Genomic DNA, 26735 nt, shown 5'->3' with positions numbered 1-26735 from the left:
TCCCTTCGTCTTTGTGCAGGTGGGGGGGTGGTGAGCTGGCCCGGAGAGGAGAGGAGGCGAGACTCGGTCTTACACAGCCCTACAGAACTCGGGCCTGCTTCCTTCTGGAATGCCAGGAAATTCGTGCACGGCTGTGGGTGTGTCCGAGGCCAGTGCTAACTTGTGAATGAGGAAAACATTGGTTGGACAGAGTGGGTTCTATTATTTTTGGTCCTGTGATTCTATCCTAATGATTCTCAAGTGACCGAAGAGTTTTACGTCTGTAGGAGAACACAGTCCCATTAGACCCATTATCGCTTCAGCAGCTCTGTCCTTCCCTGAAGCCGACGTCTGCGGCGGCTGCGTCTGTGCTCCGCGGCCGAGGGCTCCGCGCACAGGGCCTCCGCTCACCAGTCCTGGGAGGGAAGACCCAGGCTGTCACGCCAGGCTGCCAATAAACACGGTTTATAGACTTGTGTTATTATGGGTATTCCCAGCAGGAATGCCTCCGTTTGGAAGCCTGCTCCCAGCTTGTCGCTCCCAGCTGCTCACTGCTGTTTTCCTGGGAATAATCTGAAGTTCGCATCTCTGCTTCCCTTCAGGAAAGGTTGCATCAGTTTATTTGATTATGTTCCATTCCCTCGGGGGTGGGCTTTGAACAAAGCTTCATGTTCAGGAAACAATGAGCGGGTTTGAGGTTGGAGCACCGACCCTGGTCGTCCGGGGCTTTCCTTCTCTGAGTTGAAGCTCTGCTCCTGCCCCGCGAATCCACGCCACCATGTCAGAGCTCATTTTGAGTAAGTTTTGCTGTTTGTTTTTCTATCTAGTAGAGCTCCCGGCTGCATCTGGCAGACAGATGCAGCGTGGGGGCGGGTGAGGCACTGGGAACAGGTGGGGTGTGGAGGGGTTCCCAGCATCGCCACCATCACTTCTCTCCATGATGACTTTGGCGGCTCTCTGTCCACCTCGTGAGCTCATCTGCACGTGGGGTCTCCCCGGCCAGGGCTGAGACAGGGAGATTGGAGTGGCCCTGCCAGAACGTGAGTTCTAGAATGGCGGGTGAGGGGTTGAGCCTGGGGTCTGGATATGCAAGTAATGTTGGGACTCGTCTCTGACTTGGTGGGATGGAGCTGCGGTGGGCAGCCCTTCCTGACCTGCTGGTGGTCCTGTGTGAGGACACACTGAGGGCCAGCCTTCCTCACGGCGAGGTTAGGAGGCTCACGTCTGAGGAGAGATTTTCCCCTCTGGATACGAGCATTTGCAGTCTTTGACATTGACTTCAGGGGAAGACAAGAGCCTTCATGTGGTGATGACCTGTCTTCTCATTAGGGAAGTTGAGTGCTGGATTGACTCCTGCATTTTAGCCAACTAAATGGTTTTATGGTTAGCCTCATTAAGCCAGATGCCTCCTGTAACACCTGGAGGGTTCTCTGTGATGAAAAATACTCTTCTCAGGCGGGAAAATTTAAAGCATCAGTGGTCCATGTCCTCAGAGGGTGGCCTCTTCTGGTTTCTACAAACTAGGACAGTCAGGTGAGCGGTCGCCTCTTGTGTGCTGTGGACGGGCGGGCGGGCGCCTGGTGGGGGAAGGAGCCCTTCCAGGCTCCAGCAGGCGGAGCGGTGGGGTGAGTGGTGGGGTGAGGGCTTGGGATCTGGTGCAGCCCGGGCCTGTGGGGCGGGAGGGGACTGTGGACTTCCCAAGTCAGGAGACTCGGGGTGGAATCCTGGAGTGGCCGCTTGCTACCGTGGGACTTCGTGCAAATCGTTAATCTTCCTCAGCCTCACCTCTTAATGTGTTAAGTGAAGGTAATTGAGCTGACTTCCTGCCTCTGTCGTGTTGATTGAGCGTTTAAGGAAGAACAGGTGGGACACAGAAGCCAGAAAACAAGGTGGCAGGTCCCGAGGGCATCACGATATGCTGTTCCGAGTATTCGATCAAAAACAGTTCTGTGGGAACCTCCTCTCTCCTGTCTGTGCGGGCGGAGTGAGCCGTCCTTTGCTTGACTCCTTGGCTGTTGGGGAAGGGGATTGTCCCCCAATGAGACCTTCATCACCCCATGGAGGTGGGGTTTTCCTACCTAGTTAATTAGGCAGTAAAGGAGAGAACAAAATCACGTATGGCAGTGTTTTCCTTAGAGTGTCAAATGGTAATACTGACCCTCCTCCTGGAGCTTACGTTCTTAAGGGGGAAGAGAGCCAATAAAACCAGATGTGCTCGTAGTGCATGTCAGAGCGTGCTGTGGGGTGCCAGGGAGGGGAAGGTGACAGGAAGTGATGGGCGGTTGGGGTGCGGGCGGTTAGAGGGTGTGGGCGGTTAGAGGGTGTGTGCGGGTGGTTGGGGTTGCGGGCTGTTTTACATGGGTGATCAGAGGATTGTAAGGAAGTGGGGGATATAATGGGTTGTAGGCCATTGTGCTTTGGAAAACATAAAGGTCAGTGGCGTGATTGTCACAGTCGTCATACTGCAGGGGTGACACACCATCCCTTAGGCTTGTTGTGCTTGTTTTCTAAAAATAGAGCCCTTAATGACAGTTCTCAGACTGTTAGGACACGGGGAAGGTAGTTGAGGCCTATGGACCAGAATGCCGTGGACGCTGCCCAACTCCGTGCACAGCGGGTCACAATTTATTAGTCATTAACAGTGAGCTCCGATGACACCCAAAGATAGCGATCCATTTGGAGCTATCACAGGAAAGATCTGGGACAGGTGCGATGAGTTCCAGGTCAGGGAGAACCAGCCCTGTTCTTCAGGTGGGACTCGCCTGTCTGTCCCCTGCCTGCGATCGGCAGGTGTCACATGGTTCCGCCTCCAGATCTAGAGACATGGAGCCTGAATGTGGCCGGACTCCCATGAGGGCTGCAGGGCTTGTGTGGGGGACCCAGTGCGAGCTCCTGGCCGTGCTCCCAAGAGCAGCGGACCGGGGCTTTGGAGGCTCCTGGGGGCTTTCCCACGAGAGGTATACCCAAGGCTCAGGGCGTGTGGGCTGGGCCCCCTGGCCCATGCTGAACTCTTTCTAGAACACATCCTGGGAGCCTGTGGGTCTCAGCGGGCGGGAATGTCCTTTACAGGCTGCACCCCTCTGCCATGAGTCCTCGTCGTGTCCCATCCTGGGGAGGCAGAGGTCCCGGCATATGGGTGAGCGGTCACACTTCTGCACGTGCTCAGTGGCGTTTTCAGGACTCGGGCTGCTCCAGTCCCTGCCATGGCCCTGACCTGGAACCGGCTCTCGGGGAGGGTTTCCAGAGTCTCTGTGGGCCTTGTTCAGGAGCCCTCGGTTGGCCGCATGTATGGAAACCGAGTTACCCACCGATACGGCAAGGGTCAGTGGACTTTCCTGGGAAGGGCCAGATAGTGAGTATTTTAGGTTTTGCTGGCCTACATTTCTTTGTTCGCTTGTGATTTGGTTGTTTCATAATCTTTAAAAGTGTAAAAAAAGTATCCTGAATTTGAAGGCCGTCCAAGGAGAAGGCCTGGCCCTTGGTCCACAAACCAGGCTCGGAAGGCCCTGGGGAGCTCTGTCTGGCCCGGCGCCTGCCTTGTCTGCCTCATGGGGAAGGAGGGGGTGGGCTCAGGGGGTCTCACTGATTTTCCCACAACCAGTGGGCAGATGCTAGAGAGCTCTGAAACCACCCAGACCTGCTCCCCCTGCCCCACTTCTGTTCTGTCTGCTTGGTCGGAGCCCGGGGGCCGCCTGACTGCCCTCGCTCACACTTGACTGTTGGCCTTTTCCTTCAGAGTCTGTCCAGAATGTGAGCACTTGTCATCGGCCGTATTTGTCGTCGTGCCCTGCAGGACAGGCCGCGACCTCTGACCTGGATTGTTGCAGCCGCTCCCGACAGGCCCCCCTTCAACCCCCCCCCGCCCTGGTGTAAGGAGCACTCGCCCCCTCTCCCCATCCCTGCTGAATGTCCCCCTCGAACACACAGTCCTGGCTAGCACCCACTTACCTGATTTATGTATTCCCCTCCCCCCCCCAGCCACGGAGTGTAAGCTCCCAGAGGGCGGGGCCGTCTGTCCATCCGCTCAGGGCTGACATTGCCCATGACTGGAGCAGTGCTGGAACCCGACACGGTGGGGTCCCCTCGGTTGGTGACTGGGTGGTTGGAGGTCCCCGCCATCCGTGGCAGCAGGTGTGAGCTGAGTAAGGTTTCCTCCACCCCAGCAACATAGATCCGCATTTCAAAAATTCCAGTGTGTGTGTACACGTGTTAAAAGATGAAATTCAGCCAAGTAAATTTGAAGACCTAATGGGCTTTCTTGAGCAATTCCTGAATCGGGCAGCAAGTGGAGAGATGCTCCAGCAGCGGAAGGTGTTTGTGGGAAGGACGGTGGGCAAGAAGATAGCAGCAGAAGACAAGAAAGGCTTGTTTCAGGCCAGGACACCTTTTTGGGGAAGAAAGAACAGCAGGATTGTTTTGTTTCATTTTTTAATATTTTATTTATTTATTTGAGAGAGAGAGAGAGAGCAGGGGGATTGGCAGAAGGAGAAGCAGGCTCCCCGCTGAACAGGGAACCCCATGTGGGGCTCGATCCCAGGACCCTGAGATCATGACCTGAGTGCAAGTCAGACTTCTTCACTGACAGAGCCACCCAGGCGCCCTGCAGCAGGGTTTTATCCTGCAGATGGCCTCACCACAGCTGATCAGGACCTTTCAGAAGGACTTTTAAAAGGCCACGTTCCAGCGAGAGGCTGAAACTGTAATCAAGTCTTGGCTTGCGGTGCTGGGAGCCGGTGACTCCGTGTTTGGCTTCTTTCTTCTTGTTAACAACATATACCTTTTCTGGGTGTGCAGAGCCCGTATGTTGCCGACCTCTGGTGTGTTCTTTGTCCTGGCCTGCCCGTGCACCACCAGACCTAAGGCTGGGGCCATTTATGCCTCTTGGTTATTTGAGACACATGGTTGGGCCCCAGTGCCTTGCTGCTGATGCTGTGTCTGCCTTCCTCACCGAAGGCCCTGCCTCCTCTGGCCGCCAGGAGAGCCGGTTCCTGCCTGTCCTGTGTTTCCAGGGCCCCCTGCCCTCCGTCACCCTCCCCATCCAGCTCCTGGACAGAAGGCAAAAACAAACTCTAGATATACCTGAACTTAGAATATCAGTGCGGTAAGAAGTCTTTGGAAGCTGCAAATCTTACTTAATTTTCTGGCTGAAGTAGATCACATAAGTTAAAACCTCAGCCTAATGTTGATACGAAGGTGATTCCTCTTGCCTTCCCGAAAGGTTCTTTGAACAGATTCCTTGTCCTTTTCTACCTTTCACTTGCTCCCTTTTCTTCAGGATGAGATCTCCCAGGGAAGGTGCTTTAACCAGAGGAAGAAGGTTCTGGTTATCAGTCAGTGCTTCTGGCTCTTGCAATCCCATGTCTAGAACAGTGCTTAGTACTTGTGGAAACCTACCGACATTGGCTAACTAACTTACTGCAGTGAAAGGATTGGGGTGTGCAAAAAAGGAATAGGAGGGGGAGGGCCTCTTGAGGTGGAACTGGTTGCTAAGCCAGGAGGGTGCTGAATGCTTACAGGATCTGATGGACAGAACAGGACTCATAGGCGCGGGCACATCATGTGCTCGGAAACAGACCCCTAGTGGCGGGGTTTGATCAGGGAACGTGCTCTCTCGCATTGAGACCCGTTTCCCACCTCCGGGAAGGCCTTTGTTGCTGTGGCAGCAGCAAGAGTGGGAGGCCTCTCTCGGGAGCAGAGTTACACCTGTTCAGGTGGGTCAGAGGAGCAAGGGGCTCGCGGGCCTCAGGAATCCCGGAGGCGTGAGCTCTCACAGCCAAAGTGGAGGTGAGGCCATTGGTCCACGGAGGGATGGTGATGGGCCACAAGGGTTGCATGGTCAATGAGCAGCAAAGCCAGTTTCTTGACTCTTCCCAGAGGCCGGTTCCCACCCCCCTGTATGCTCCTTACTCCATTACATCTTAATCCCTGAATTCAAGGGATTGACAAAGCCCCAAACACAGGAATTTCCCAGGCTCATCATTCCAGCAACAGGGCTTCTGCCTGGTGCCTCAAAGGAAGCACCCGCTGTGTCTGACCTGCCGCCCACGTGAGCTGGCCAGAGGCGTGCTCCCAACCAGCAGCGACTTACAGGAGCAGGGAGTCTGCCGGAGACGCCGTGAACCGGCCTCCCGCAGCCCACACGTGTCCTTTGCCGGATTGCGATTAGGGTCAGTCTGCAGCAGGGACCCGGGTGGCTCCCTGCTGCTCAGGCTTTATCGTAGATGTCCGTGTCTTCTGCTGCTCATTGCTGTGTATCCTTACCTGGAGGAAAGAAAAGGGACATAATGACTGCATCACCCGCAGGGTTTGGCAAGAATACATTAGGGAGTTTATTCTCAGGTAGAAGGAAGTGGTGTTGGTGTGGGGGTGTGTGTGACCTCTTAGCAAATCCCTTAATGGCTCAGAGTAAGGAAATCCTCTCTGAGAGGACAGACAGTCGGGTCGCCTGGGTGGCTCAGTCGGTTAAACATCTGCTTTTGGTTCAGATCATGGTATCAGGGTCCTGGGATTGAGCCCTGAGTCTGGCCTGCTGCTCCCCATGCTTGTGCTCTCTCTCTCTCTGTCAAATAAAAAAAAAAAAATCTTGAAAAAGAGGACAAACAATCCAGAGACCCCCTCCAGCCTTATGGTGTAATGATTTTCTATGTTTGACTTTTAAAGCGTCACTTGCTGGTAGCCAAAGGGTAATGTTTATGTGGGCAAATTGGAGTCAAAACAATAGGTCCTTCGTGTCTCCTCTGCATTTCACTCCGGGACAGCGGTCAGAGCAGCAGACTTGTCTGGGCCGTCTGTGGAAGCCGATTGTAACGTGGAAGTTACCACGACATTTGAACCTTGCATGTGGAGTATTTTATCCGCCTCGGCAATGAGAGCGTGGGTTCTCTGCCATGAATGCCGACTGTGGCCCAAGCCAGGCCTCCCACCAGAGAGGCAGCTTCTGGAAGCCAGTCTACAGACCCGCCCAGCCAGGGGAGGGAGAGTCTCTAGGCCCTAGCCCTGGCCGTCACTGGAAGTGTCTCTGGGCCATTTTCAGCAGGAATCTGTCACGTCTGTGTGGGTTTCCTGGGGGTTCACTGTCCGGTTGTTGCTGCTGCAAATGACGGAGCCGCTCTTCTCCCTCCCTGTGCAGGTGTGTTTGAACAGGAGCAAGCCCACACAAGCTGCGCGTAAGGCGTCTGTGGCTGTGTCTCCCGTGGATCAGTGAAGAACGGGTCCTCTGCACGGTGGCAGCCCAGACAGGCTGTGGCCCTCTCTCCGGTCTGTGGCTCCTTCTTTGTTGATTGTGTCTGCTCTTCCCCACTCCCCTGCAAACTCTGAGTGCAGGGAAGCTTGTTTCGGGGAAACAACTAAGAGCACCCCCCCACCCCCTCGAACATTGATGGTGTGTGGTTGCATCTGAGTGAGTGTTTGCCCCTCACACTCCACGCCCTTCTTGGAGCCTCACTGTGTTTGCCAGAAAGTTAAAAACCACAGGGAGTTTCATGGTTAAAAATAAACAAACCTGTCCAACTAGATTCACACAGTATGTCTCAGATTTTTAGTGTCACCCTTGATAAGGCCATTTGGGAAAACAAACACAGGCTTAAAAACGTTACTCTTTCCAGTTGACCCTGCATTTCAATAGGCTTATTTGGGTTTCAGTGGAAAAGTAAAGTTGGTTTTTCTTTTTTTTTTGCTAATAAGTGTTTTATTTTCATGCAGTTCAGATTTAGATGTACAGATTTAGATGAGATTCGGTTAGCAGATTTGGATTTCAGTTTTTTTAAAATGACGCAGATAGGAGGGACGGGGAGCTCGCCCGCGCCCGCTCCCCTGCCTGGTGACGTCCACGGGAGCCGCTGCACTTGTCACAGCTCGTGACCCGGCCCTGGAATGTCAGCGATGGAAGTGCACACCTCACTCCCATGTCCGTGCTTTTTACCCAATGTCATTCTCCGTCCCAGGGCCCGTCCCTTCCCGACACCACAGTGCATTCCGTTCTCCTGGCTCCTTCGGCTTCCCATGCCTCTGAGAGTTTCTCCGACTCTCCTTGCTTCCCTGACAGTTGTGGGGAGGGCCAGTGGGTATTCTGTAGCTGCCTCTCGAGGGGGTCTGTCTGATGTGTTCCTCATGATGAGGCTGGGGTTGTGGGTTTTGGGAAGAAGACCACGGAGACACAAGTGCGCTTTCTGTCCCGTCACATCAGGGGTCCATGCAGTCGTCGTGACTCACCACGGCTGATGCCGCCTGGATCACCTGGCTCAGGTGTGTGCCTGCTTTCTCCAGCGTGTGGTGACTCCCCCCTCCGTGTCCACACCGTCCTCTCTGGAGGAAGTCACCCTGCGCAGCCACACTTAGAGTCGGCGTTAGGCTCCAGCTCCTGGCGGGGAAGCCACAAAAACTACTTGGATTATTTTCTGCTGGAGAGAAGTGTATTTACTCTCCCACTTACTTATTTTTTCAACCCTTTATTTACATCAGTATAAGCTTATGGACATTAGTTATTTGCTACTTTGTGTTCTAATCCATACGCTTCGCCACTCGGATCGTTCCCGTGTGAGGCGCTGGGAGGCGTGTGGCTCCCCTGTGGCTGTGACGGACGCCCAGCAGCGTGGCTGGTGGTGCGTCCGAGCACTTCCTTGACTTGTGGTATTACAGGACGTTCCACAATCAGCAGGAACATTCCTTGCGCAGGTCCTTCAATCTGCCATTGTACCCTCATTCCTTTTGTCGGAGCGTGGCCTTAGGAACTGAGATCTGGGCACGTGGTGTGCTGGCTGCCGGCGGGGGTGTCCTTGTGTAAACATGTGACTTGCTTCTGTGCCCTGTCAGCTGGCGGAGCGCGGAAACAGCTGTGTGCCCAGGAGCCTGCGCGCACGCACGTGTCTCTAAATGGTCCTGTTGGGAGCCGTCTGCACCTGGATGAGGCGAACCGCGAGTTCCCGCTGATGTCTCCAGCTCTGATCAGGACCACGTGGGTCATTCCAGCCGCCTCCCCTTGCTTGTCTGGGACCTTCCACTCCCAACAGAGAGAAACCTGGCTCCTGCCTCCTGCCGTCCGCTTGCGTATTTGTTGATCCCAGTGTGCGGGGAGAGTAGTCTCAGCATCGTTGACCCACTCGCCTGGGGAGACGGCTCTGTCAGCGAGGGCTCAGGGCCTGTAGACAGTTCTGTCCGCACGTGGCCTGCCAGATTCCACTCGTTTCCAGGTCAGCACTTCCCCCGCCCCCGCAGTGAGGTGGTTGTGTGCGTTTGTGGTAGCATTGGATTCTGTCTTCTCCGCCTGCATCCCGTCCCAGGATGCCCTGACTTCCTATTTTCTTTTTCAAATGTGCATGCATCCAGGCTCACTGTCTGTGCTGTGAAGTTTTGTTTTATGGGTTTTGGTAAATGCCGAATGGCATATGTGTATCATGGCAGTATTATACAGAATACTGTCCATGCCCTAAAACACCCCTTGCGTCCCACCTATTCCGACCTCCTCCTCCTCCCTCCCTGTCCCCTGTGATTGCTGATCTGTTTACTGATTCTGCAGTTTGCCAATTCCAGAATGTCACATAATTAGAACCATACAGGATGTAGCCTTTAAAAAAAAAGAAGAAGACGACTTTGTTTCTCAGAGTTTTAGGCTCATAGCAAAGTTGATGGCAAAGTACAGAGTTGCCGCATACGCCCTGCCCCCATACACGCACAACGTCCTTCACCTTCACTGGTGACATCCCGCCCCAGAGAGGGCATCTGTTCCATGGATGAAAGCGCACGGACACATGAGAATCACCCGAAGTCCGTCGTTTACCGCATCAGCTCAGGCTGCATTCACAAAACACCGTAGACCAGGCGGCTTAAACAACAAGAGTTTCTTCCCCCAGGTCGGAGGCTGGAAGTCTGAGATCATGTGCTCATGCGGTCAGGTTCTGCAGAGGGCCTCTGTCTGGTTCCCGATGGCTGCCTTCTCCCTGTGACCTCAGACGCAGAGAGAGGCAGTGCGGGGAGGGGGAGGGAGAGACCCAGATGGTCCTCTCCTGTAAGCCCCACTCTGTACAACCTCACACAGCCTTAATGACCTCCTAAAGACAGAGTCACATTGAGGGTTAGGGCTACAACATCGGAATTTGGGGAGGAGGGACACAGTTCTGTCTGTAACATGTACAGTGGGGCTCACTCTTGCTGTCGTACATCGTGTGGGTTTTGACGAATGTATAATGACATGTATCATTTTTGACTATGTATGGCATGTCTGACATGTTTGACAAATGTATAATGACCGTGCAGTATCGTTCTGAATAGTTTTATCGTCCTAAAAAAAAAAATCCTCTGTAGCTCGGCTTTCTATCCCCCTGCCCCCTGGCAATCACTGGGGGTTCCCGAAGGTCCTGTAGTCTGAATCAACAGTATGCAGCCTTTTCCGATCGGCCTCTTTCCCTCAGGAATATGCATTTACGTTTCCCCCGTGTCTTTTCATGGCTTCCTAGCCCATTTCTTTTTAGCTCTGAATAACAGTTTACAGTTTATTGTCTGGGAACACCACCAGTTACATAGACTGGTACTGAAGGTCATCTTGGTTGCTTCCAAATTTTGGCGTTTGTGAATAAAGCTTCTCTACACATCCCGGTGCAGGTTTTCCTGGGAATGCAAGTTTTCAGACTAGTCGGGTAAATTCCTGGCAGCCCGGTTGCTGGACATCGTGAACTTTGACCCTTGAGCTGTGGTCCTCTCCTTGGGAGGAGGTAACATCCACGCTTCTTCCTGAAGGATCACGAAACCGTGCATTTGGATGAGTCGGCGTCTCTACAGTTAACTTTCTCCTCAGCTGCCATTCTCATGTTTCTGCTGCCGCTGACAGCCCCAAATTATGAGGCTGCAGCTTTCCACCGCCTCTGCCAAAATGAGTAAGGCCCGGGGAGCTCGGAGGCAGAACTGAAATTCCTTTCTCTTGTGTCTTTGCAGACCGAGGAGGCCCCGTTCTCCTGTCCCCCAGAAGGAGATACAAAGGAGGTCTAGCAGGGTAGTTCAATGCCCGCGTGTTCGTGTCTTACACACTGCTAGTCAGTGGTTGTGCGTGCTTGAGCCGGTTACCCAACCTCTGTGCCTTGGTTTCCTCATTTGTAAAACTGGAATAATGGCAAACTACTAAAGTCTCAGGGTCCTCATGCAGATACATGAAATAATGTATGAGTGACTAACATAATGCCTGATGCACTTGAAGCAATCGAGATGTGTGTATATACATACATACGTATAGACACACACATAAATAATACGAAGATCTGCCTATGGCCAGCACTGTTGAGAGGACAGGAAATAGCACTTAGCCTTGAGTAATATATTGTCAAGTTGAGGAGATGAGCTAACACACAGCCGACGTGGAAAGCCACGCACCCCCAGACAGACATAAAAGACAATAAGTGAAAGTCAATATGCAGAGTCTAGCCCAGAGCCTGGCAGACACGGGCGCTCCATGGTGGTGTTTGAGGGGCGATGCCTTTGTCGGGCTTCAGCCCACATGGGCTTTGGAGCCAGTGGACCTGAGTGGGGAGTGCTGGCATGACGCAGACCAGGGACTCTCAGACTTCACTGTGCGTGAGGCTCCCCGGGAAGGCTCACGGAGACATAGATTGCTGTGTCGCTCCCTGCTCCCCGCTCCCCCACCCCCGCGAGTTTCTGATTTTGTAGGTCTGGGTTGGGGCCCAAGTTGTATACTAGCAAGTTCTCCTGCAGTGCTGATGCTGATGTTTTGGGGGGCGTGTGTTCAGAACCAACCGACCACAGACAGCAGAGACTCTGAGAAAGAGGGCACAACTGAGGGGGTGAGAGAACTGAGGGAGACCTCACAACACCAGGGGTTAATGGGGGCATGGAGGGCTGGGAGGATTCAAGCATGTGGTGGGGACGGGGAAGGGGTGCGGGTGGGAGGGAACGGGCGAGCCTCAGCCAGCTTGGGCGAGCGGGAGCTTGTCAGAGTCATCAGGAGAGGGACAGGTAGGCAGTGACGGGCCGACAGGTACCCTGCCTTCCTGTGCTGTCTTTGCAGGGGTGAAGGTGGGGAGGATAGGGACGTGCACAGCCCCATAGGGGTGGGACGGCTCTGGCCCCGTCACCAGGGTTTGCTTGTGTTAACATGCAGACTGCCTTCCCTTCCAGCCTTTCTCCTCCTAGTCCGTGCATCTTGCACCGCAGTGCCCACTCTGCATGACCCAGCAGCACGTAACAAGTTGCTTCCCTCAGAAACACTTTGAATTACTTACACTGAGTAATGCTTATGATTGACCAGATGTTCTTAAAATAGTTGGCTTCATATGACTTGACCTTCACATTAGAAAACAAAGACTGTTTTCTCTTTTATTGTGCATTGTGATTTTCTTAGCAAATTCCTAGTTCAAGTTTGCAGCTGTTCAGTGTTTGCAAAATCATATTCAGCCCATCCTGTGTGCAAGGGAGGTCCATGACAGGCTTAAACAGTATCTTTTTTTTTTTTTTTTTTTTTTGGAAAAAATGTCCCGTTGTCTACGTTTAAATTCTGATTTGGGGCGCCTCAGAGAGTAATCTCGAGGGGAAGAACGGTGATGTGGTGCCAGGAAGTCAGAATTTGACCTGCTTCAAGAGTAGTTCTTGGGCAGAGAAGTGAGGGGCCACGGCTGACATGTGCCCAGGGCAGCAGGAAGCCACACTGTCTTGAGGTCAAGTGGAAATCATGGTCCAGGAAGAAAGGAAGCCAGAGGTCAAGCCTGCAGTTTGTGCGAAGGGTCACGTCTTCAGAGACGCTGTAAACAGGAAACAGAGCCAAACCCAGAGGCTGGGAGGAATGAGGAGAGTCTGGGAGCAGACGAGCCAGGAAAGGACAAGTGGTCCAGCGTGGCGTCAGAAGCCCTTTCTGGGGCAGCCGAGCACTCACGTGGTGCACAGTCTGCCCAGGACTTGCGGTTGGGCCTGCAAGGATTGTTGAAGGGTTCGTCCCTAGATGCCCCCCGTTCTGCTGTGCGTTCTGGGGTGCTGTCCGATCGGACCACACTGACGGCGGACAGTGAAGCAGGAGGCTTCGGGGGCACCTGGGGGGCTTAATCAGTTAGGCGACCGACTCTTGATTTTGGCTCAGGTCCTGATCTCAGGTGGTGAGATCGAGCCCTGCGTCAGGCTCTGTGGTCATCGTGGAGTCTGCTTGGAATTCTCTCTCCTTCTGCCCCTCATGTGTGTACTTTCTCTCTCTCTCTCTCTCTCTCTCTCTCCCCCTTTCTAAAATAAATACATCTTTAAGGAAAAAAAAAAGCAGGAGGCTTTGGTTTTGGTTTGCTTCTTCCAAAGATTTCCACCATCACAGGGTCTTCCTGAAAGACTGAGTTTACCCTATAGTTTCTCTGCTCAGCCTCTTGTCTCTCCTGTTAGTCCGTATGCGTTCATGTCCAGGGTCTTGAACCTGACATATGATAGTGACTTCCGTCTACCAGGCAGGTAAAAAGTCCCAGAATTTTAAATACATTTCTTCTCACTCTTCACAACAAGTGTACGTGGGAGGTTATGGTGTTTAGTTTTAAGAAGTAAAAACACTAAAGTTCCTAGAGGTTATGTAGTTTCTTCAAAGTCAATGACCAAGTTGCAGAACAAGGGTTTGAACCCAGGTCTGCTCCCTTCCAAAGTGGGAAGCTCTCTCCCCTGAGACCATTGCTGTAGTGCCTTCCAGATTCGGAGCCTGGGCCACAGCTCGCCGCCAGGTACCCCCAGCTCTCCGGGAGGGACACGCCCCTCAGCAGCCTCTGCCCCAGGCCTGCCATGCTTCTCGGACAGGTTCTGATCCCTTTTTAAGGCTAGCTAACATTCATAGTCAAAACCTAATTGTCAGTCTGGACAGTGAGCTTTAAGCAATGTTACATGAAAAAAAAAATCGTTTAGGAGTCAAACAAAAAAAGATGTAGAGGAATATAAAGAAAAAAAACTCGGGGCGCCTGGGAGGCACAGCGGTTAAGCTGTCTGCCTTCGGCTCAGGGCGTGATCCCGCACTATGGGATCAAGCCCCACATCAGGCTCCTCCGCTGGGAGCCTGCTTCTCCCTCTCCCACTCCCCCTGCTTGTGTTCCCTCTCTCTCTGGCTGTCTCTATATCTGTCGAATAAATAAATGAAATCCTTTAAAATAAAAAAAAAAAAAGAAAAAAAACTCACCCTGACTCATGAGCCCAGGATCTAGAAAATGCTGTGGACATCTAAAATAATAATAATAATAATAATAATAATAATAATAATAATAATAAATACACATAGATTCAAGGTGTGGAGGAGTGTTCCAAATGAAAATGAACTCAGGGGAGTGCTCCTCTTGACGCTGGTTCCCTCTGCACCCCCAGATAGCTGAGTGACCCCAGATCATGAGTGCTGGTCCCGTTGGTGGCAGGTCAAATTATGAGGCTTGTTTAAATTATTTGGAAGGCTCCAACCAATCCAAAAGTTATTTGAATTTGTTTCAAAAAGAGTTCTTTTCTAACAGCAGAAAGTACACCTTAGACTAAGGTGTTCCTGGTTATTAGTGTCCTGGGAGGGGTCCCGAGTCATCCTGGACGCTGGCCCTTTCCTGCCCTGAGGCTGATCTCCATCCGTACTCCCGGTGCCGATTCCAGCCGGGCTTCAGCAGCTGCCCTCATTTGCTGGGGCTCTGCAAGCTTATCTGCTTGTCTGGGAGTTCACAGCACTGACGTTCCTTTGTTCTTTGTCACCGTGTCTTACGTCCTCCGAGGCGTTCAAGACTGTGCAGTATCTTCTCCCCCACCCTGGACGCCCAGTGTGGAGTCCACAGAGCTGTGTCCTCCCTGAACACTTGCTGAGTGATACCCAGTGAGCTCCGACTGACGAACCCTGAGACAGGGATATAAATGCATTTCCAGAAGTTCTCCTGACGGCTCCTTGTCCCTACGGATAACGTGTACAAATGGTGGAAATGTCTAACACCTCAGAGTCTTTCTCGCAGATCCGTAAAAGGACGGCTGAATGAGACCTTGCAGGGAAGGGGGGGAGGGGTCTTTCCTGAGCATTTCCTGTATGTGCCAGGTCCGCACAGCCACCCTGGGGGACGGGGTTGCCTGCCCCATCACACACACGCCGCACCAAGGCCGGTCACGGACCCGCAGCTGCTCCCACTGGTTCTGGGCGGCCTGTTTGTCGCAGGGCAGAGAGTTCCTTTTGCTCCGACCGCGGGGCCGGCACACTCTGTCTGGTGAGCGATGTTAACGATGCCTCGTGAAGTGTCACCTCCCTTCCAAACTCAAGCTTCATCTTCCTCATGAAGCTCTTCCGTTTTGACGGTTCTCCCCGACTTATTCTCACCTTTACCCCGTACCGGGAGCATCGGTTTCTCACATAAACCATATCCTGCCTTCTAGGATCAGTTAACTTTTTATTTGCCAAAGAGTGTTTCTGAACTGAATCTGAAGACCCGAAGGCGGGGATTTGTGTCTCCTCCGGCTCCGGATCTTTCCAAGACGCTAAAATCCTTTTGTGTACCTTCCGGTCGTTCACTGGTGTTTGGATTTGTCTTTCCTTCGTGTGTTCCATGTCTGTCATAACGTGTACCTGCCTTTGCTGCTGTCAGTATGTAGCTGGACAAGACAAGCGGTCCTGTCATGGCCTCGCCAATAGCAGGGAATGCAGGTACCTTCTGCTGTCCACAGCCTTTGTCCCTCAGTTCGAAGGCAGGGTTGGACAGAGAGGGACGCCGGGTTATCCAAATCTGTTTGGATCCTGAGAGCTGGATAGCAGGAGCTGCCTCTCGGCGTTCAGATGGCCAGGGACTGGGTCTGAAATTTTAGCAGAATCTGACTCAGTTCTGAGTGTGGGGGGCAAGGGGCACGCGTACCGATTGCAGGTGCACAATAACTCTCACGGGCTTCAGTCGAGTGCCCGGGGTTCAGGGTGAGAATGCATATCCCTAGAGGCAAGGATTTGTTCGTTCACGCGACAGGCAATTGTGGCGAGGCCATCGTGGGTCGGGGGCTGGGCTACGAGCTGGAGGCACACACCTGCCCTGCCTCCCCAAGCAGCGAGCCATGGGAATCAGTGTGGTAAATATAACTAGAACAACCCACGCTCTCAGGAAGCAGCCTGTGGGCAGGTTAGGGAGTAGCCGGAGGATGTTTCAGGAGGACGGGCAAGTGACGGCAGCTTTTATTCGTGCGTGTGGGGTGTCTGGTAAACATCGGGGACTGTTAGATGCACTTGGCCCACATGCATGAACAAGTCTGCCCTAAGGCCCTTGCCCCTCTGAAGCTTACGTGTTAGAGAATCTGGCAGAGCGTAAGGAGGCAGTGGTGTTGGGCCGATTCTGGAGGGTGAGGTAACACCGGGGCAGTGTGGCTGGAAACCAGTGAGGAGAGGCGCCGTCCGTTCGGAGGGCACTGAGGATGAGGAGGGGGGCTTCCCGCACTGCTTCCCCTGGGATGTTCCTACAACAGAAATCAGAGAAGAGTTTTATCTGATCAGACTGTTGTAACAAAAGCTTCTTTTCCACATTTGCTAAGGTTTTGCTCTTCTGGTCTAGGTGCTTGGTTGGTGGGAGGGGTCTTACTCAATGCCCAGAGGAAGGATGGAGGGACAGAAGGATGGAGAGATAGAGGGAAGGTGGGATGGGATGGGAGGGTAGACACAATCATTACCATCAGCATAGGAAAGGGGGTCACCCACACACACAAGTCAGGAACCCTTGGTTACAGCTCAGAGGACCCCAATGAATTGTCCAGAACCGTGGGCTCCTTCCCGTGGCCCCAGCTGCAGCCGGAAGAGATTCCCGCCTAGGTTCTGCTGGAGAGTTTGCATGAGGGGGTCTGACGGCCTGCGCTTCTCTCATTTCAGACTGCTCTGCCATGACCACAGCGCGGTACCGGCCCACGTGGGACCTGGCCCTCGATCCGCTGGTGTCGTGCAAGCTGTGTCTCGGGGAGTACCCAGTGGAGCAGATGACGACCATAGCCCAGTGCCAGTGCATCTTCTGTACCCTGGTTGGTCTTTCTGGGAGAAAACAGCTGTTTAAACCAGTTTCAGGAGAAGGCTTCCGTGTTTGCTTTTAGTGACCTCAGACCCCACTTTTGCCAGGGACGGAGTCTCTCATGCGGTTACTGAAATCAGTCAGGCACCCAAGTAGATTTCCATCGCAGGTGCTCGAGATGCAAAAGTTAGTCGTGAAGCAGAATTTTAGAAGCTGGTAATGCAATTGAGAAAACCTGATCATGACACGTGCTTTCCTTTTCAGAAAGAAAAAGCCTTACCACATCTCATTTTAAATTTAACAATTACGTGCTTGATTGAGATTATAACAGAGTGCTAACCTAGTGAGTGTGCAGTGAGAATATTTGGCTTTTCATGTTGGCTTGCACTGCTGTCATGCTACAGGTGATGTTGAAATCACATTTAAATTTCTGTAAGACCTAACCAGCATTATTTGGGGCCAGACGATCTGCTCTTAGTGATTATAGGGACTTCTCTTTTCATCAGGCCTAACTCAGACCCAGCATTTCGCCCGTCAGGGAAAATGAAGATATGGGGTTTATTTTCAGTTCATCTTATTGAATTCCACTGGATTTTTCTTCCCATTCAAGGAATAAAAAAGGAAAAGTCCAGAAAAGAAAAAAAGAACTGTTTTCTTCCAACTATAAAAAACCCCAAAAAGTTGCTTCTGAATTTAACTGTGTTATAAATGGACCATCTGGGTGGCCTGCCTATGTATTTTTCAAATGTCTGGGTTAACATCTGTCACTAGACAGCCTTCCCTACCCTTTTGCAGAAGCCGTGTTCTCCCTTCCTGCCCTTGTTTTATAGACCTTACTTTGTGTCCCCTGATGGCCCTGGGATGTGGGCATGTTCCATATTATCATGTCCATTTCGGGGATAGGGAGATGGAGCTTTACAGACCTTCATGTCTCCATCTTCTGACTTCTGACGCTGGCTTTCTGGGGGGCAGGATTCTGTACCCCTTAAACACCTGGTCTACTCAGGACTCAGGATTGCTAATCACTAGAAGTTCGCTGGATTACAAGGCAGTGAGTCTGCCTCAGTGTTATCTGCAAGAGATGTGTCTCATTAAAGCCTCAGGAAAGTCACTTCAACCTGGAGGGCAGGACATTGCTTTTGACATTTTCCTGAGATGGGAAAGGATGGCAGGGAGAGAGCTGTGGGAGAAGCAGAGAGACAGACCTCCAGCCAATTAACACCCTGAATGGGACGCAGTTGCATTTCTAGAGGAAGAACTAGGATGGGGGAGCAGTGGGCAGGGATTAAAGAATTTGCTTTATGCAAATCCCCTTCCCCTTGCCTGAGGGAAAGTCTTCTGTGGTTTCTGTGGGTGGAGTCCCTCCCCTCTGCCCCGTGCCCTTGGGGAGCTGGCTGGGTCTCAGTCACCTGCTCTTCCCCTCCCCCCACCTTTCCCCTGCTCTCCTTATTTCGGTTTTGTGTTTCTTGAGAATTGGAGTAAAAGCAAGTAAGTAACTCTAATTCACATCAAATGCTTAATTTGAAGGGAGGGGAATAGCACTGTCCCCTCAGAGACGGGCATCTGCACTTCTAAGAGAGAGCAGGACGATGGAGATGTTTTTTTCACAACCAGGTATTAAAAATGAAAATGTTGAAAAAGAAAGTCACGCTTGTTTCTGCAGCATGAACAGAGGAAGCACCTGGCGTTGACAGACCCGGAGTGGGGGTGGTGCCCGTCCCCATTTCTTCCCTGTGTGTGGGCCTCAAGTCACCCAGCCCGCCCGCAGCCAAGGCCTAGGGCCAGAGGAGCTGTAACTGCCCCTTTCCTGGGGCACAGACAGGAGAAGGTGGGAAAGAGGAAAGAGAGAAAATTGTCTAAGACGGAGGGAAGCCCTCTTTGTAAATTAAGTCATCACTGGAGAATTACGGTTAAGTTCCTAACCGAGGGAGGTTGACCTCGGGGAAGGAAGGGGGCCCAAGGGGAAATCAGGATGGTGCAGTCAGGCATCTCTGCCTTGAGATGCCCATTCTGTTTCTGACCTCGCCGGCCTCTTGGGCCTCCTCTGTGTGTTGCGTCCCCCAGTAGTTAACGGTGGAAGCCCATCGTGGAGGAAGCCAAGACGTGGGATTTGTAGCCGAGTGTTCTTTCCATAATGGCAGCCATGGCTCCTGAGGCAGACGGTGCCACACAGACAGTTGGTCTCACTGGAAAATGTACCCACGATCTGGCCCCCAAGCTTTCTGTGCCCTGTGTGGCTCTGGCCTGGAGGGGAAGTTGAGGACGCAAGGCTGCCTCAGAGGGGCCACTGCCTTTCTGGTCTCATGTCCCCCCAGGCCCTGCCAACTCTGTCAGTGTTATGCTTTAGAACCCAGTGGAAACCCTTCCTAGCAAAACCCTCCCAGTCCGGCCTCCTCATCCCATGACACCCCCACTTTTGCTTGACTCTCCGTGATGGCTCTAGCCATTCACGCTATCCTCAATAGCTAGCTCAAATGACCCCTCTGTAGTTCAGACCCTCTTGGGTGGAAATGCCACCATTTAATCGGGTCCCTGCCTTTATCCAGGCTCAGAGCTCATTCCCCACCCTCTCCGCACATCCTCAGTCCCTACATCAACTGTTCCAAACTACTGGAAGCTTCCAGCTCCTCTTATATCTGGTTCCTTTTGTCCCACTGTGTTGTCATGATGTCTGCTTACCTGTGGCCCCCACTAAAGGAGCCAGGATTTCGTTTTGTTTCATTGTCCCCTAAAGTTTGGCACATAGTGGTGCTAAAAAAAATGTTTGTCACCGGAATGGTCATTGCTTGAGTTGTAAGTGGCTTTATGTCGTTCGAGCAAGATGTTACTCTTATTTTTCTTACTTCCGCTATTGCGACTGCTCTTGCTCTAGTTCTGCCTCTCCTGCTTCTCTGAGACGTGTCTAAGAAATAGCGTCTTCAGATGTTGGGGAAGCTAACTCTGGCTCACCACATGGTAAGAGGGAATCCTGTTGCTTTCAAAGTGTCCTTCAGCTCAGGGTCTCTACTCAAACAAAAGTCTACAGGGGAGACTAAACTATGTCAAGTGGTTGAAAGCAGGCCTCTGTCGGTGTGGAGCTTGGGGGCCATGAGCCCAGTGAATTATCTCTGTCCTGCACATTGGCTCCTGGGGACTCTGAGCACCCTGGGGCTCTGTGGGGTACAGCTCCCCAGCCTCTGCTCTGTGGGCTGGGATCCAGCCGTGTAGAGGGTCTCGTCCTAGTCTTGGGTCTCTCGATGGGGAAAGGCATACTTGCAGGGTGAGTTGGCTTGAGGTCCGGGGCTGAGAACGGACCAGAGGGCTGGGGCTTCCAGCTGCCAACATGGCGGCCACATGGACACGTAGCTCAGCGAGGCCTTTCTGTGTCCCTGTGGCAGACCTGCTTCCTGATCCCTCAGATTCTCTGCCCACACTGCTCACAGGCACGCCACAGTGGTTTTTGTCTTTATCTCTGGCTTTTAGTTCCCTCTAAAACTCTGCCTTGTGGGTAGAAAAGGATGGGGAATAACATTTGTTAATTGCTGGTGACATACCACATTTATCTCACTTGTCATAAAACCCTGTGAAGCGGGCAGAATTCTCCCATCTTGTGAGGAGACACCGCAGCTCAGAAAGACGAAATGGCCTGCTCGAGAATGCTCTCCGCTTGCCTCCAGTCCAGCGCACTTGTTGCTTGTGCCCAGATCCAATGCTTATCTACTAACGGCCCCTAAGAAAATGTGGACTCCTGGCATCTGCTCTGCTGGGAGACTCCACACAGGCCTGGAAGGCTGCTCTGGAGTCATTTGAGGGCCACACTGCAGGTCAGGGGCTGGGGCCTTCCTCCATACACCCCTGGGTCCTGGCACCTGAGGAAGCGTACTCGGGGTGTGCTTTCTCTCTCCCTGTTTTGTGCACTTGCTCTCCATCCCCCAGCCCCCCTCCCTGTTCCCACCCAGGAGACCCATCCAGGTCTCGTGCAGTTGGGGACCTGGAACCCTGCCCCGTTGTTGTCAAGGTATCCCAGTGGAGACACTTAATGGTCCCCTTCTGCCCCCGGCCCCTTCTTATCCACGAGGCAAAGAACAAACACACACACCGTTGGTTTCTCCGATCGATGGGATAACCTTCCATTCTGTGGACAGTTGAGACAGCTTAGCGTAATGAGGCGAAGCGAGTGGAGCCTCCCTCCATTGGAATGAACCCTCAGACATCCCGATTCTGAGTAGTTGTGCATGGACTCACTGTCCCTGCCTGGGCCTCAGAGTCACATATTGGCTTCCCCTTCTGTCTCCACACATACACGGATCCCACAGAACCGCACATAGCAACACACTGGCTCTCCCGTTAGCGGTAGTCCCCCAGTGCTTCTCTGCTCCTCTTAGTTTGGGCTACTAGACTTTGGGTACAGAGCAAATCACTGTTTGTTGAGTGGATGACGTGCTGGCTTCTCAGTGCTTCTGTGTCTAACGGATGCGTGTTCATACCCTCCCACCGCGTACCTCTGACCTGCGTTCCACTGGGAGGTCGTCGCGATGGAGGTGAGGGTTGCTTAAAGACTCCTTTTTGCTCCTCTGTGACTTTGGTTTTTCACAGTCAGCAGTTAGAAAGCCTTGTCCACGCTTGCTGCTTCTCTTGCAGCTTGTTTACAGGTGTGATGGGAGAGGTGGGTGCCCCCTGCAGAGGAGGTTGTGCCCCCCCAGGGAAGAGCCTGTGCCCCCCCAGGGAGGAGCCTGTGCCCCTGCAGAGGAGGCTGTGCCCCCCCCCAGGGAGGAGCCTGTGCCCCCTGCAGAGGAGGCTGTGCCCCCCCCCCAGGGAGGAGGCTGTGCCCCCTGCAGAGGAGGCTGTGCCCCCCCCCCAGGGAGGAGCCTGTGCCCCTGAAAAGGAGGTTGTGCCCCCCCAGGGAAGAGCCTGTGCCCCCTGCAGAGGAGGCTGTCTCCCCCCCCCAGGGAGGAGCCTGTACCCCCTGCAGAGGAGGGAGAGCTGCACTCTCTGGGATCACCCCCCTCCCCACTGGTCTGTGCAGCCCCTGCACCAGGAGAAGGGGGTCCAGGATTCCTGGTCTCTGCAAGAGCAGAACGGACAGCTTCAACTCTAGGCTCTTTGGTCTATGGAGAGCGGTGATGCCAAGGCCCGTGAATCCCCAGAAAAGCCCCCAGGTTGTCAGAGAGGGACCAAGTCCTCTTGAGACCGTCCTAACCCTCGTCTCCCGGTCACCCCCAGCCTCACCCTGAGCTCCACTCTGGGTCCTGCCTCATCAGCCTGCCCGTCACTGACCACTCTGAGAACAGTCCTCCTGCACTCCGTCAGCAGGGCAGGTGACCCCTCCCCCTCGTGCAGGACTCCCCAGGGGACACCTCGTTTTGATGGTCGATTTTTCCAGTCCCTGCTGGTTCTAGGCCTGGCCGTAGGATGTGCCCAGCTCCCCCCACCACGAGCTGCCATGGCTGTCACTTCCCGAAGCCAGGGCCACACACTGCCCTGATGGGGGCTGTTGGCCTGAGCCACCTTACCTGGTCTCCCTGACCCACTCAGGTTTACCCTCACGCCGCTGAGACTGAGTTCTTGTGGCGTGGCCTCTGCTGGGGTAAATCCGCTCCAGCCCCCCGGGGAATGAGGCTCCAGCACCTCCACATAGGAAGCCCCCCTGCTCTGCGCAGACCAGGCCCCCTCCTGCCTCTCTGCTCCCCCCGGGGCCTCGCACCAGCTGTGGTGTTTGTCACACGTGTGGTCCAGCCAGCCCTTCTCCTGGGGTTGCTGTGCTTCGTGTGGACCCGACACAGGAATGGGCTCTCTGCTGTGCCCACACTGAACGTGCACGCCCCTGTCCAGCGCCGTCACACGTAACCCGCGGCTGGCTTGTCTCTCTCTTTGCTTTGATTGTGGTGAAGGAAGGCCCCTCAAGTCTTGCCTCCCCCGGCACGGCTCCAGCATGGCCTCTCACGAAGCAGGTGCTCCGTGCCTACCGACTGAATTGACCCAGAAACCCCAAACAGGTGACAAACGCACACCTGTGGGCTTCCGACTTGGTGCTCTTAAAGAGAGTGTTTCACGCCAGATCTGTGGCTCCGCGTCCTTACTGGGCATCTGTGGTCACAAGCCTGCCGAGGGCTCTGCGTTCCCTGGGTCCCTACCTGCATGCGGGCCAGTCGTGCACTAATACTCGGGGTGGCGGTAGCTGTCGGGGCTGCTGTGCTGACGCCCATGGAAAGCACGTGACGCCTGCCTGAGCAAGTGACCGTAGCCACCTCAGGTCGGTGTTGTGGCTGGAAGGGGCCTGGTGGTGGCAGGCTTACCTCCTCCCACAGCACAAGGAATGGGGGCTCCGGGAGGTGAGGTTCCTTGTGCACAGCTGGGGAGCAGGTAAGCCGGGATTCAAACCCAGGTTTGTGACTCCAAGGCCCTTGCTCTTCAAACAGTGTTCACTGGGGTCCCGCCGCAGTTGCTTGGACCTGCCTGTTCAGAAGTCGTGGGTCCCTGAGCAGCACAAACTACTCTGGCTCCTTGGAGCACAGTTTCTGAGCTGGTTTCTGCTCTCAAAGTCTTCAGCAGCCAGCAGGCCTTCAGGTGGGAGAACAGACACCACTGAGACTTGCCGTAGCCCAGGCAAGGCCGCTGACTCTGTGGCCCACTTTTCCTTGGCAGGAAACCGAAGCAGGGGTTTCGTAGCAAGTCTGCAATGCTGTCTCCTCTTTGGAACTGGGTTTCAGACAGTTGGAAGACAAAACGGAAAATGAAATGCCTGGAATGTTCTGTGGCTCTCAACACTTCCCCTCCCTGCTTCTGCCCTTTGTGCAGTGGATGCCCCCTTTCCCGGGATGTCCTTGTCCCTCTGGTCAGTGTGTCGCCTCTGGGAAGACTTCCTGACCTCACGTCGGGGGGGGGGGACCCCTACTCCCCACTAGGGTGTCAAGAACAGGGTGCCATCAGGACCTGCAGGAGCATCTTTTTCCCGCAGTGGCCATGGGGGGCCTGGTGTCTCAGACCATCGTTGCATCCAAGCTTCATGGGCCTGTACAGGTGCGTTCCAGGGTGACTCGGACTTTGCCAGTTTAATGTACATACAACAGGGGTGCCTGGGTGGCTCGTTCAGTTAAGGGTCTGACTCGATTTCAGCTCAGGTCTTGATCTCGGGACGTGAGATCAAGCCCGTCATTGGGCTTCATGCTGGGCGTGGAACCTACTTAAAAAAAAACAAAGTACATACAATTCCGTGTTCTAGTAAATAAATGTAGGAGGTAACTGAAAATATGTACTCAGGGATCGCATGTGAAAGAGTTCTTAATTGAGGAAGAAGGCAGAAATTAAAAACAAAACACAAAAGCCCCCCTCTTTGGAGTCAGGCACCTGTGAGCCCCAGCACCTCTACTTACAGAGTATGTCTTTGGGCCCGATCTTAACTTCCCCGAGTCTTTGTTTCTCATCTGTAAACGGAGCCATAACGCCTGGCGATTCTCGTGGCAGTGGGCTAACGCCGCTCAGGTGAGGACAGCTGACCCCTGAGCTCCAATCAGTATGATAGGAAATCCAGCGATACCTGCTTTTGGACTACGTTTTTATTTTTACAGAAGTTTCTCTGCCCATTCTTTTGTGCTCCTTTTAAGCCCTCTTTTTGCTATTCGAATGAAAAACATGGCTTGTGAGTCATGACCCACTTCATATCTGGAAGGAGACTGGGCTGGTTTTCCGTGGATGGTTGGCCAGACACTTGGATCCTCATCTCTTTTTATACAGTAAACAAATCGATACTCGCAGAACATAGTCATTTTGCGAATTGTGCGGAGGCCTCTGAGTGATCGAGCCAGACGTGACACACTAGTTGTCTTGCTGTATGCCAGTTCTTGAGCAAGGGTGCTCAGAGTCGCGGAGATCCCCTGCCGTGGGTTTCCCACAGGCGTTAGGTGTTGTATTTTCTTCTTGGGGAGCACAGATCTCGGGGTGCACTGCCCCGCCCGCATGGTGCTGTGAGTGTTCAGGGCATTCCCGTGTTCTCCAGAGATCCCAGATAGACAAACTGATGATAAAAAGTAAAATCATCATCTCGTGGCTAAGGTTTTGATCTATTTTTATGCCTCGGACTCTAGGAAACATATCACACAGACAAAGCAGGGGTACCAACGGTTGCAGTTGGCAGAGCTGGTGCTGTGTCCTGGAAACTGTGCCAGGTGCTTTTACGTGCTTTCTTACAATCACAGAAGCCCAGCAAGGTGGCCATCCCGTTCTATGGTCAAGGGAGCCGTGGCCTCCGCCTTCAGTGGTGCCATGAGTCTGTCTAGCTCCAAAGCCTGCAGTCCCTCCCTCCTCACATGTCACCCAGCCATACACAGCACATTCCAGGTTCCTCCCGACTGTAACCACACCATTGTTGCCAGAGTCGTAGGCCACCAAACCACAGTGTGGCTGTCTCCTCCAGATGGCTGCTGTGGCTCTCAGAGCCGGCAGCAGGCCTGCTGGCGGCTCCGTGGGACTGCCCCCTCCTCTGTCTGCTGTCCTGCTTCCTTCTGGTGTGGGTTTTGATGAGTGTACCTTTGAGACCTCAAACAGCCCTCCCACATGGGGCTCATCCATACTCGGTTCTCTGGGAGCTCTCCATAACCATTGTGCTGGCGAGATGTCAACGGTCTGTGTACCGTGGAAGTTCAGGGTCTCTGCACTAACAGGGAGCCCTGGGCAGGACCAAGAAATGCAGGCCGAACTCGGGGCCTGTGCTCTGGGCGTCCACGTTGCCCTTGACGCATGAAGCCTCACGTTCTGTTTAGCGCGCTTGAGAAAGGCTGTGGGAAATGACTCTTTCTGAGGATTACCTTGATTTGTATTTTTAAAAGAAACAGCTACCTCGTGTCTCCAGTGGATGAAATATTCTGATGTGCTAGAAGGGTGGGAATTACCTATTTAGATCAAATTATTATTTATATCGTCAAGCATACACTGTTTTCCGTGTTGTCTTCTAGATTCTCTTGCATGAAATTCTTACAGCTCCACAGTGGGGTGGGTTAAAGCTCCCCAAGTGCAGGTGGGGAAAGTGAGGCCGGTAGAAGGAGGGTAGCAGACGTGTTCCAGGCATAGGCATGGAGCTAGCAGGAACTGCAGCTGATTCCAGTTCTCGCACAGCTGTTAGTCAGGACCGTGCATCCTTCTAGGGAAATGGAGTGCACATTGAGGGGAGGTAGAGGCTTAGGAAACATAGCTAATGGGCTTTTCTTGATGAATCACTATTTTTTAAAAATATTTTATTTATTTGAGAGAGAGGATGAGTGGGGGAAGGGCAGACAGAGAGGGAGACAAGCAGACTCCCCACCGAGCAGGGAGCCCAACGCAGGGCTCGATCCCAGGACCCCGAGATCATGACCTGAGCTGAAGGCAGATGCTTAACCAAGTGAGCCACCCAGGCGCCCCTAATCGCTATTCCTCTTAATAGTGTTATTATAACAGGGGTGTTGGCATCAGGACCCCCAGATGACTGGGGCTGTGATTGCAGTTGATCTGGCGATGCTGTTGAGATGGTTTTTACTGGTTTCTCCACTTAGCGGCCCCAGTTTCTGTGCTCTTTGAGTTCTCCTGTGAGCGTTTCAAAGTCTATCTCTTGTTACTTTTGGTAGTGAGCCTACCAGGAGAGGCTGTATCTTTTCTTCTAATTGTGCTTTATAATGCGCTCTTTAGGGGAGCGTGGCCTTCCCAGGCTCATGGACAGAGGCACGAGTAAGTCACTACTGTGTCCGGCCTCATCCTCCTCGATAGACTCTTCTGTGTCTCCCACGTTTTCTGTCTCACTGACCTGAGACTTTCAGCAGTCCTTCAAGTAGGTGAGGTTGTAGTAAGTAACTCGTGGGGACGTGG

General features: G+C 53.2%; 1 protein-coding gene across 4 annotated transcripts in view; it reads left to right on the top strand.

The window, feature by feature from the left end:
* RNF144A (ring finger protein 144A) overlaps positions 1-26735 on the top strand; it is a 116347-nt gene that overhangs the window by 58706 nt on the left and 30906 nt on the right. For 3 of the 4 annotated variants that reach the window (XM_026518331.4, XM_026518307.4, XM_057308978.1), the window contains one exon: positions 16787-16932. In XM_026518331.4, the coding sequence (XP_026374116.1) occupies positions 16798-16932 (135 nt within the window). In that variant the 5' untranslated portion in view covers positions 16787-16797. Of the gene's footprint in view, positions 1-57; positions 777-16786; positions 16933-26735 lie in introns of those variants that run through there. The other variant, XM_026518299.4, reaches the window with a different exon arrangement.

The sequence above is a fragment of the Ursus arctos genome, unplaced genomic scaffold (genome assembly GCF_023065955.2).
Source record: "Ursus arctos isolate Adak ecotype North America unplaced genomic scaffold, UrsArc2.0 scaffold_8, whole genome shotgun sequence".
In the NCBI taxonomy this organism is placed as follows: domain Eukaryota; kingdom Metazoa; phylum Chordata; class Mammalia; order Carnivora; family Ursidae; genus Ursus; species Ursus arctos.
Note: the sequence above shows the minus strand (reverse complement) of the source record. Positions and strands in the feature narration are given on the sequence as shown.